Genomic DNA, 12565 nt, shown 5'->3' with positions numbered 1-12565 from the left:
AGTGTAGGCAATGGCTCGCGATAGACCAAGCAGTAGAGGTTTTGGTTTCTACTAGGCCAACCAGTAGTTGCAATAAAAGATACTACCTCTCCCACCAAATTTTAACTCATGTCATTAGATACCAAAGCTGCAACATTACCAATCTACATGACGAAAATGATGAGAAAGCGTTTTTTGTTTTTTTTTTTTTTAACAGCTTTTTATTTTTTAGCTCTTTTATTGTCCATACTGTTCTGCATTTATAGTTTCCTTGCAGGCCCTGTGGAGGAAGGCTCTAGTAATTTCTGTACTTCTATTAAGAAACATATTTTTCTTACCCGCTGATTCAGCTAGTTTAGTTCTTAATTTCTCATGAAAGTATGTATATGACTGCGACCCTGCCGATCCGAGTCTAGCCCAGTGAAATAGAAATACCTTTACACGAATGCATGTAGAATAATAGTCATATTTTCTACTCAGAAACATATGGCATTTTCCATAAACCACTGGCACAGACTCGAGTCTAAAACACCGCTGAATTTCCAGTTTTGATTATAATTCTCAAAAATTTTGCTAAGGATTTCATCACTTCCCAGTTTACTTTTAACTAAGGCTTCTTTCTATCTTACACACCAAAAGAAATGTCTACAGCCACAACTCTTGTTTTAATTGTTATGTGATAAACCACAGCTGGGTTATCTTCTTTATCAATATTAGAATATACACAAGCACAGGTCATAGTTGGCAAGTTGCTATTTAAGACTAACACATCTGGAAGAAACCCGTGACCTTTTGGATGCTTTTGCCTTTTTTCAGGCATGAAATAGAAGCAGAAACCTTCAGAAGTAATTCTCAGCTTGTATTGTATCCAATTTTAACTAGACATGCAGATCACTTGAAAAACAATCACTTGGTCGCTGGGGAAGACATGGGAAATAAGAAAACTGAGAAATAGCATGGGAAGTAAGATGATTATCTTTTCAAAGGGAAAGAACAAGGCAGGTAAGTTATGGTTTGGGAAACAAAGCGAGGCCAAACACAGAACAAATTGGTGCCTAGTATGTATGTATTTATTTTTTTAATTCAGCAGAGTTAAAAATTTAATTCCCAGACTTGCCTTTGGAAGACATTCTGCACGTCTTCCCTTGAGAATCAGGGCTGAAGACTCAGAGATGAGGTAGACATTTTGCCAGAAGCATTCCCTAGCTGGCAACAGTGTGTTTGTATCCTTCATTAATGGGTTTACTCTGACAGACAGTGGCTGTTTTCTAACACGCAGTTTCCATGATGTTTTTTGGTAAACTGGATGAAACGTATTACTCCCTTGTAGCTCTTCTCCCTCTTGCTACCTCTATCCACAAATGTAGTCAGGGTTATGGCGTTAGACCACCCATCACAGTTACCACAAGGTCATGAAACATTCATGCAAACACAGTCATGTTCTTTGAACTTAGATATGTCAAATATCATGCAAGAAAGAATTTCTATTACTACTCAAGCATTTTTACAGATGGGAAATCACTCAGGAGATTTTAATTTTGGCTATATTTCTAATCACATTTAATCAGGTGACATTTGTATCATTTTATGCCTTTGATTCTTTTCCAGCAATGGGAAAGAGCATATGGGATTTTAATGACACATTTTATCTGTGCAGATAAAATGCATAGTTGGTAGCCCTTCTTCATTCTCAGGACGGGATAATATTAGCAAGCAGCAGACAGCCTGACCTTTGTTATGCAGGCCAGATGCAACTGCAGACAAATATAGGTATTTAAATAATATCTTGGCTTCCCTTACATTGAAATCCTGTGACTCCAATAGATAATCAAGAACAAACCCAGGGGATTGAGAATAGAATTAGCTGGCTGCTGATAAATCTCCCTAGCTGCAGGACATGCACGTAAGTAAGCACACACCATTTACTCACAGGGAGAAACGCTTCTTTGAAGCAGCAAGATTTCTCTACTACCAAATATATTAGTTCAACAACGTCTTTGAAGACTGGAAAAGTCCAAATCCTCTTAATGCAGGAATAAGGGATTTACCAGTAGTTTTAAATGAAACTTGAAATAATATCACAAAATAATCACAATCCTACTCTTCACATAATTCCTGGAAAAGATTCCTTAGGTAATTTCTATTTGAAAGTCATTTTCAAAGGTATTTGTCTTGAAAGTCATAATCTTCCATCATACTTCTGTTTGACTCAAAGTTATTTAAATGTGAGTCAAATTAAAAACTTCATTTGTTAAACTAACAACTCACAAATGATGCCAATAAAGAGGGAAGGAGGGAGAAAATTCACTAGTGTCTTGACAATTCTTCTATGGACTTAATCTTTGTATCATTTAATAAGATTTTGATACCCAGATCTTATTTAGGACAGATTACTGGCCTAATCTGAGGAGAAAAAAAAAAAGAAAAAAGAGAGAATGAAAAAAGAAACAGTTCTCAGAGAAACAAAAATTATACCTTTAGTAGGTGTTCAGCAGGTTAAACACTGAGCATTACAGGCCTGTTGTCTAGACTTATGCCTTGGAGCCTGCTGGATTTGAGAAACCTGTTAAGATAATGTGTTTCAGACGCACCACTCCTTCAAGCAAGCTTCAGACATACATTAATAGGTTCCAGAACCAATCTCATGACTAAAAGAGGCTATTAAAATATGTAAACTGACAGCATCATCAAAATTCTAAGTAGCATATACTTTCCTCTGAAAAAGAGATAAAAAAGCAAACCTGTACTCCCAGGTTACAAAACATGCAAAGTTGGGTCAATTATTTATTTATTTTTAAAGCTTTTAGGGTTTTTCTTCTGCACAATGTCATTTTTTATTCATAATAACTAGACAATATCAATCTTAGTTTTGATTTGTAGCATTCAGTATCAAAATACAACTGTCACATTTAAAAAGTTACATTTACAAAATTGGCACATCATTTCAGCAAAGTTTATTAAAGGTTTAGTCATAAGATCTACACAATGTCTAGAAAAATACCATGTTAATTTTAAAAGAAGCAGTATGAAATTTTATTATACAGTACAAAGTCAATGTTAGGTGTCACTAAATATGATATTGTATTATAAATACCCATTTTAATCTCAGTTAAAATATATTGCCAGTTCTAACAGAAATGTTTGAAAAGATCCAATCCCTCTTCCAAGCTTTCATCAAGAGTATAATCCTCAAGGTAGTTCATACTATAGAATTCACAAAAATATTTACTGCAAAGTTCTTGATCGCCAAGATATAAAGCTAAAATACGTATTTCCAGCATAGCAGGAGGTAACCACGAAGGCAAAGAACTGTAGAGAGAGGGGAAAAATATATATATTAGAAAACAAGTATTTGAGAGCATTCTCATTTCCATGAAAAATTAGTTATGGCATTTGGAAAAAGGAAAAGTACTAGATTTACTAAAATGGTGTCCTCCTTTTACTTGGTTTGCCAACAGTCAACACTGTCTAAGTAAGCTTATATGTAGAAATATGGGCCTAGAAGCAGCCAAAATGTGGACTATTTCAATACTTATCTCCACATTATATTGCCTCAGTATGGATCTTGTGGACCAGCCACCTGCTAATCGTACGTGTGCAGCTTGTAACATCAATTTCTGGTAAAGACTGAGGGATAGCCCATGGGACAGTGTGTGCTCAAGCTCACACTCCCACAGTGCTGCTGTGCTCCAGGAACTGCCTAAAGCCCACCCATGCCTCAGCGTGGCATACCTTGCATCCAGGTAGCTTGTTTACAGAAGAGACCTGGATTCAAAATTCAGGCCTAGGCATGTTCTCAAACGGCAGTACCAATCAGGTTACTAATTTCAGTGGTCCTCTACTAACGAATAAAGGCGTTCCTCAGAGCAAATAACGGTGACAGCAACCACGTTGAGATATCACTCCTTTCTCAGAAATCGACTGCAGAACGAACCTTCTATAGCAAGCTAGATTTATTCTATATTTGAAGATTTTAAGATCTACAGAATATCAGTGGTTCTGCTTCTGCAGTCCTTGCAGCATATGCACCCAGAAACCAAAGAACAGCTGTGAACTATTTCAGTTGTACTGATAAAGTCCAATTCGGTGCCAGTGGTTAAGTTCCTGCTAATCACTGCATGTTGTACAAAATAGCTTATGATAAGGCCAGAATGTTTTGTGCTGGTAACTGAACCAAATAAAGCTGACACTGCAAAGAGGATTAACACTACTTTTCTTGGAGGTCAACAGTGATAGGGACGAGAGGGAACAAACACAAGTTACAAGAAGGGAAACTTCAGTTAGATATTAGCAAAAAAAAATATTGCAATGAGAGTAGTCAAATAGGACAACAGGGGCCCACAGGCGTTTCGGAATATCCATCCTTGGAAATGCTCAAAACTCAATTAGCCACGGCCCTGAGCAGCCTGGTACAAGTGAGCCCTGCTTTGGAGGAGGACAGGTGGGACCAGATGACCTCTAGAGGTCCCTTCCAGCCTAAAAATATTCTGCAATTCTACTAGCATTTCTTGCTTCCATTATTGGCCCAGGAAGGCACTTCAGTTCTGAGAGCAAGGCATTGCTAGGCATGTAAACAGACAGCAAACCTAGGCCCTCCGATAGAGGACTTTCGGTGAGTCTGATCTAATGTAAATTTAATCTGTGACACCAAAACCTGTAGATGACGATGCAAAAATCGATTACAATAGAAAATGGTAGCATTCTTCACAAGACTGTTGTTTCTTAGGAAATAAAAGCTCCATCCAAAATCTTTCCAATAGAGAGCAACCGTACGAGATGGATGATTCGCTAAATTATCACAAATATCTATCCACGAAACCCTTAATGGGTTCAGAGAGCAAGAATCTACATTTAATAGTTTATTTAGACAGTGCATTAGATAAACACTATTAGGGGGTATTAGAAAAGATTCCAAATATCCCATGAGACACTGAGCATTGTTGCATTTTGCATAAAATGTTTATCAGCATGGAAGCTTATCTAGCAGCAAGCAAGCTCCCATCAACAGCACTGGCTGAGTAACTGATCAATAATTACAAACTGCAAAGAGGAGAAGAACCTGAACAGCACTGAAGTGACAGGGATGTAGATATTCCATTCCCAAGACAAAAACAGAGCAGGTGTTCAAGTCTCTGTGTTCATCACTGTGTAAAATAAGCTTCAGATGGAAGACAGAATTCGTGAATAGTCCAGAAAAGACAACTGCAGATGCATTAACTGTCAGCAAGGTAGCTGTAATTCAGAGTTACTCTATAAAATTCATTTTTTCTACTGTTGCCAAAACATGCAAAAAGTTCTTTTGCAACTCCCTTAACTTAGCTAGAGAATATCTTCACCTACTCTTTAAGTGACACAGCTCTTATATATATGAAAAAGTTGTTTTTTACCCACATTGACAGCTTCAGATTCACAAATCTAAGTAGTAAGATAGTAATGTCAGACACTAATGATTTGCATCCACTTTAAAACACTTGGGAGTTATGTGATTTTTCAAGCATTGCCCACCCAGCTCAGAAGAAGGATTATCAAAAGTTGAGGCTAGAACAGGAAGATCACTGTGGAAATGACAATATCACTTCAGGGCCTTCCCACAGGTGCTCTGTGTATGGCTCAGCCTACAGAAAGCTAAATGTACCTTAGCCACATCTGTGCAAAGTCAGCTGAGTTAGTTTAAACTGCTTTTGAAGTTGTATAAATGCACTAAGCAAACCTGGTGCTCACCCAATTTGTCTACTCTTATGTACAGACTATAACTTCTGCCAGAAAGTTAGTAATAAGTTGGGGCAAGGAAGGGAGAGCAGTATGACCTCAAAAGCATTACAGCCTTTTTCAGATATGACAGTCATCTCCTGGTTGAATTTCTAGTTGTCTCCAAAAACTATGAACTAAATTACAGCTATCTATAGATTTTGTGTGTGAGTTTTTATAGCAGTCTGCAGCTTTTAAAAATCCAGAACGTGCATTTCCACCCTCACTTCCAGAGGGCCTTTGTTTGATATAACTTAGAGATTGAACGGATTGAACCAGAAAATGAACTCACTGAAGAAGCTGCCCAACTGTTGTAATTGTGACTGTCCAGTTCTTTGGTAACTGAAGATGCATCTACAATGGCAGCAATGAGGTACAAAATGAAGGCACTCCCATTAAAACACAGACCCTGTTGAAAAACAAAGGAAAATTAGCAATTCATATGACAAAGCATTTGTTACCATTTTCTGTTGAGACATTACAAAGCTCTCCTCTGAAACATAACATGCACATGTGATGTATGCACAAAATATGTTTCTCAATGATTTTACCTTCTTTCAAGCTTCTACCTGTAAGATTAGATTTTAACTGCTTATTTTTAACATTTGTAAATATTAATGCATGGTTTGGACCAACTGCTCTCTCCATCACACTACATCCAGAAAAGTTTAGTTTAAAGTGGGTGTGCTGTGATTTTCCAAAAGTGAAAATACGAACACAGTTTGGTTATTGCAATCTAGATGTTAAGTAGTAAGAATATGACACTACATGATGAGAAGAGAAGAGAGAAGAGAAGAGAAGAGAAGAGAAGAGAAGAGAAGAGAAGAGAAGAGAAGAGAAGAGAAGAGAAGAGAAGAGAAGAGAAGAGAAGAGAAGAGAAGAGAAGAGAAGAGAAGAGAAGAGAAGAGAAGAGAAGAGAAGAGAAGCGAAAAAGGAAAGGAAAGGAAAGGAAAGGAAAGGAAAAGGAAAAGGAAAAGGAAAAGGAAAAAGGAAAAGGAAAAGGAAAAGGAAAAGGAAAAGGAAAAGGAAAAGGAAAAGGAAAAGGAAAAGGAAAAGGAAAAGGAAAAGGAAAAGGAAAGGAAAGGAAAGGAAAGGAAAGGAAAGGAAAGGAAAGGAAAGGAAAGGAAAGGAAAGGAAACAGAAAAGAAAAAAGAAAAGAAAAAGAAAAGAAAAGAAAAGAAAAGAAAAGAAAAGAAAAGAAAAGAAAAGAAAAGAAAAGAAAAGAAAAGAAAAGAAAAGAAAAGAAAAGAAAAGAAAAGAAAAGAAAAGAAAAGAAAAGAAAAGAAAAGAAAAGAAAAGAAAAGAAAAGAAAAGAAAAGAAAAGAAAAGAAAAGAAAAGAAAGAGAAGAAAGAAAAGAAAAGAAAAGAAAAGAAAAGAAAAGAAAAGAAAAGAAAAGAAAAGAAAAGAAAAGAAAAGAAAAGAAAAGAAAAGAAAAGAAAAGAAAAGAAAAGAAAAGAAAAGAAAAGAAAAGAAAAGAAAAGAAAAGAAAAGAAAAGAAAAGAAAAGAAAAGAAAAGAAAAGAAAAACAAAAAAGAAACTGCAATTTGATTACATTCCTAATCTACAAAAAAATATGCTGTCAGAATGAATGTTCCTGGGCATATGAAGAATACTTATGATGCTTCCAAAACTTTGTTTTTGCTTTTGAAGGAAATAAAGAGGGTATCATTTTTAGTCACTATTCTTCTACCATTCAGTACTTTTCCCTTCTACCTGTTTTTGAGAGGAGAAAATGAACAAACAAACAAAAACCAAACAAACATAAAACCAAGGAGAACAGTCTGAATGATGAAAAGACCCATCCACGGCAGATGCGACATTTTCTCTTCTAAGGAGCAGAGAAATGTCTCCAGGGATCTATGCTCATTACTACAAAAGAAGCAAAGCAGATAACATTGATCTCACACAACACTACAGAGAATGAACAAGAATAGTTTGTTCTGGTTTTGCATGTGAGAGAGAACAGGAAAGGAAGGGAGGCCGAAAGTGTGAGAAGAGGAAAGACAGACAAAAAGGTATGAAGTATTTGTTTTTCTTTAAAGTAATTTTAATACTTTGACATTTACTTACTCACCGTTTTGTCATGGCTGTAGGAAGTTCATTCTTGTTTTTAAAAAAATCCCCTAAAACTCCCCCCTGCTGCTTGTCTAAGGCATATGAATTTGGCCATAAAATACACTTCTAGTTCACAGGTGCTGTATTTAAGTGGAATACTCCTGACACTCTTTGCACCTAGTTACAATCGCACGAATTAATAACTGTCAGTTTAGACAAGGTCCTAGTATTGTAGATGATCTGCTCCCTTCAGCTTCTGGCCCTATCTTTGTACCCGAGCATCACACAAATATCATAACCCTTAAATCTGTTGTCCCAGTTGTCTCTAAGCCTTGCCAGACTGGTGCAGCTCCAACTTACTAATTTCCATAGTGTGACCCAGCGGATGCTGGCAATATACATCAATTATTCATTATTGAATTCACCAGTCAACAACTCTGGCACAATCCAAAAAAAAAAAAAAAAAAGAGCTGCAGCCAAGATGAGAAATTCGGAAGGCAGCAGCCACCTGTGTCTGCCCCAGCATCTCCCTCAGTGCACCAAAGCACGGACTAGCCGATTGAAGCAGTTGGTATGGGAGCTCCTCACGTCCTTCCTTCTGCAGGACGTTTGGCTCAGGCAGAGCTTACTTCAGACTCGGAGGAGCCTGGCTGCGCGCTCCCATGACAGACAGGGTTCAAAACTTTCTGAAGGGAAGCCACCTCCCAGACTCTCGCTGTCTCAACTGCAGGCCCCTCTAGAGAGCAGCACACTGTGCAGTCGCCTGTTAACATGTCGGTCCATGAACAGCCTGACCAAACGCAGAGCAGGACGAAGGGCATTCACATCCTCCTGTGGTTCCTATGTCCTTGCAACTTCAGGACGTTGGGAAAAGAGCCACTTACCCATGTTTCTGCAGAGAACCATGGGCAATGCCTCAGCACTCGGATGGAGTCCAGTGCCAGGGACTTCAGTTTGATTCATGACCTTATTCATGAGTGGTATCTCACCTCTATCAGTTCATCTAATAAAACATGTTTTCTCTACGTGTAAATCTCATCTCTCCTATCTAAGTATTACCGTAATAAAATATCAAACTGTCAATTTTAGGATAGGGTGCCAACAATTGGCAAGCACAACTTTCGTAAAGCACTGATTTTCAAACTTCAAATTTGATTGCCTGGAGTATTTGTTGTTGTTATTTTTAAATTTCCTGTTCCAAAAAGACTCAATTACCCTGGAAAGCTACAAATTCCTGCAATATCTTGTCATGTAGAAAAGGAAAAAAAGCACATAATTTTTTAGAAGTGCTGCTTTGGGAAATAACACTGCTGGGGAAGATGGAATGCAATGCAAGCTGATTGGGCCTTTACTGCCAATATATTACTCAAACCAAATGGTTCATGCTAAATTACCATCTGCTTCTTAAATTCAAATTTACCAGATTTTAAAAGCTTCCATTGATTGTTTTAGCAAAGAACTGGCATTATTAAGGAGAGTCAGTTCTGAAGCACATCCTTTGGGTTAATTTGCAGTAAAGTAACTGCATCTTAAGCAATTTGGTAATGTGCTTAACCTGCAAAAACTGAATTTATGACAAAGAAGTCCAGATGTAATTTTGGGTACTGCATACAATCGGCACAGTTTGAGATAACTGTCACCTGAGGAGGCAGAGCAATAACTAGCAGAGACTGATACTTTGGAGAATGGGGGGGAGGTGGGTATAAACTCACTCAAAAGGTGGGTGTGTGTCCTGCCCCTTTCAATGAAGACATAAAAAACATCTCTCTGAAAAGAGGCCCGGTGTTACTCTTGGCCAGCCAGGAGTAGCAGAAGCTCATTTCACAGGCTGCTCCCAATAGCTCTTTTAATACCCTAGGGCGAAACAAGCTGAAATGCAAACATCTTTGATTTGTTTTGCATTTCTTTGCTCTTTGTATTATCTTTTACTATAAAGGTAGACTACCTTTTGGACCCACATTTGGGGGATCTTATCTACAATATATTTGGAACTCAGAGCAAGAAATGCACTCAATTTCAAGTAGAAACAAATCAAAAACTCCAGCTTGTCTACCGCATAGATCAGGGGCAACCCATTTACGTGCAGCTGTTGCCTGATGATAGTGTTAAACTGATGAAAGAGGGGTAATAACTAAAACTGTATCCCAATGGATACAAAAATGCTTTCTTTTTGAATGTACTTACATCTAATGGATGGGGGAGGGACACCACCTTTAAACATATCCAGACACATTACTGCTGTAATTGAAATAACCCAACATTTCTATAGCACTGTTATAGCCTTAATGGTAATTGCTGGTCATGAAACTTGAAAACAGAGAAGCTGTCTGAACAGAATCCTGGTTGTTCTTATTAGTAATTGCTGTAGCTGGCTATTTATTACAGCAACAAATGGGAAGGTGAAAAGTGTATTCAATTTTAGTCACATACACAGTATAGACGATAACAAGCTGTTTGCAACACAGAAGTCAAATATATTTTTTTCATAAAACTAACAGAATTCTCGCTAATAGTCTTTAGCTAGTAGCGGGAAAAAAAGCAGCATTTCATTGTATCAGACAAATGCAAAACCAAATTTATATTAATTCTTGGATGGGTAACAAATAGCAGTTGGCTTACGTGACAATGACTTTGAGGATCTACTGCCCTGAACGCCAACATGTTATGAAAATCATGTAAAAATATACTGCTGCCATGTATAGCTAGCAGGGTTTGTTCAAACCACAAAACTTGGATCTGAATTTCAAGGGCCTGTGATTTTTCTGTAATTACATTAGTTGTTTATCTAATCTTCATTAAGTCTTGAGCTAAAAGCAAAGGATCACATGGCATGTATTTTACATATATATATAATACTAATGATTTGCAGCACCATTTTCACTGTAGGCTAAATATTACTTGTGGGACTCCTGCTACCTCTGAACCACCTTCTCTTTTGATTTAGCAGAGGAAGACTCATGCTTTAAGATCCATGGTCCCATTTCCAATTCATGGTGTTGACTTAAGTAGAGATTTCTACTGTTTAAGCCATATGGCTGCTCAGAGGCAGCAACAGACTCATGGAGTGTAATCACCACAGGGAGAAAAAAAAAGGTCACTGTGCATAAATATGAGTCACACACACATTATTAAAAATCAAGTCGCTAGATCAACTGATGAACAAAAAGTTGAAACATCGTAGGGAGAGTGTTTTAAAAGGGTAGTAGTGTCTGGGTAGTATGAAGGTTAGACATGGCGGGTATGCAGACACAAAGAAAGTAGGGAAAAAATGCAAAAAGCACCAGTGCAATTGGTTAACTACAACTGTAGAAAGCATCGGTATTTTATTTTCTTCATAACATAGCAAAGCTGAAACAACAAAGAACAGGTTTATTTACCACTGTGGTCCATGGCACCTGTGGGATCCTGGTGTAGGTCATGGTCATGTAGATGATCAGAAAGAAGACAGTGAGAACCCAGTAAAACACAGCCACAAACATCACCCAGCCAAAGGCCGGATATAAAAAATATTCTGTTCCAGCAATCAGCGTCCACACCAGCAGCCCTAATACCTGCAAAAGTTATGGAGAAGAAAGAAAACTGTTACACAGTCTTAGACCTCATACATTTGTTCTAGGTCAAATAACAATGCTACTGCCTTTCAGATAACCATTTAATGAGCCGAGCTGGGGTGCTATACTAACAGAATACTAATCTAACAAAAAAGAACAAATAAAAGTGTTTTTGCTGTGGCAGGATGTCACAAAGAGAAACACCTTTCACTATTATGGAGCCATAGCTGTGGTGTTTTTATAGCTAGCTCTCAAAAAGATCTCTCATTATAGATAATATAAAAAATATTATAAAAACATCATAGTGAATTGTGTTTGAATACTAGCCTACTAGCTTACATGCAGGAAGGTAAATAGTAGTATTTTGCAGTCAGCAAAGTCACTTCAGAAACAGAAGGCTGTGAAGTACCACTGGGGTCTCCAGGTGCCACCTGCCACAATCATGGGTAATCATGAGCAGTTGCGGTCCAGGTCAAAATGGTCCATAAAACACATGCTCTGTGGACTGTCAGGCACCAGAGATACAAATCAACTCCCAAGACCTTATAATAGTAAAATTATACTATAAGGTACTATGCTATTATACTATAAGGTACTATAGACCTTAGAGTAGTAAAAATCAACAGCCACCACTGTAATGTGCTGCCGGACAAGAGCAGGTCAGGTTGGGAATATCACCATTCTCCACAGTTCTCACAACATCTAGGTGACCTGACCATAAGAAGCAGACAAGAACCCACACTCAAGCAATTCCTAGCCCACCAGTCTGGGGAAAAAAAAATAATAAAATCCAACAAAAAACACCTCTCGCATGATCCTGAATCTGGCAATCTGTTCACAACCAAGTCATGAACAAAATACATCAGCCAGGGATTTTACTGGAGTCTCCCCAGTTTCCTCTAGTGTTAGCTGATCTCCAGTGCATCACGGGGGATGAGGAACAAACAAAACAGAAGCCAAGTAGATATGCCAAGGGGAGAAAAGTTGTTTGTTTTACAGGTTCTCCAGCAATTATATAATCTTAATTTTAAAAAGAAAGGACTATTTTATACCTTTCAAATATATATATGTATTTATATATATATATATTTAAAAAGCACTTTACTTTTGTGGTGCAACCCACTTGTTGAACAGACAAGAGCCATAGCAGGACAGACTGGAGAGCCTTCTACCCCAATACCCTGTCTCCAGTAGTTAATAACGGATGCCTGAAGAAGTATATAACAATAAA

General features: G+C 37.6%; 1 protein-coding gene across 1 annotated transcript in view; it reads right to left on the bottom strand.

The window, feature by feature from the left end:
* Positions 1-2752: 2752 nt before the first annotated feature.
* CMTM8 (CKLF like MARVEL transmembrane domain containing 8) overlaps positions 2753-12565 on the bottom strand; it is a 36431-nt gene continuing 26618 nt past the window's right edge. The window contains exons 2-4 of the mRNA XM_080578309.1: positions 11161-11334; positions 6020-6136; positions 2753-3288 (exon numbers count right to left, since the gene is read on the bottom strand). Of these exons, the coding sequence (XP_080434435.1) occupies positions 3205-3288; positions 6020-6136; positions 11161-11334 (375 nt within the window). The 3' untranslated portion in view covers positions 2753-3204. The remainder of the gene's footprint in view (positions 3289-6019; positions 6137-11160; positions 11335-12565) is intronic.

This window comes from Anser brachyrhynchus, assembly GCF_964034855.1.
Source record: "Anser brachyrhynchus genome assembly, chromosome: 2".
NCBI classification, from domain to species: domain Eukaryota; kingdom Metazoa; phylum Chordata; class Aves; order Anseriformes; family Anatidae; genus Anser; species Anser brachyrhynchus.
Note: the sequence above shows the minus strand (reverse complement) of the source record. Positions and strands in the feature narration are given on the sequence as shown.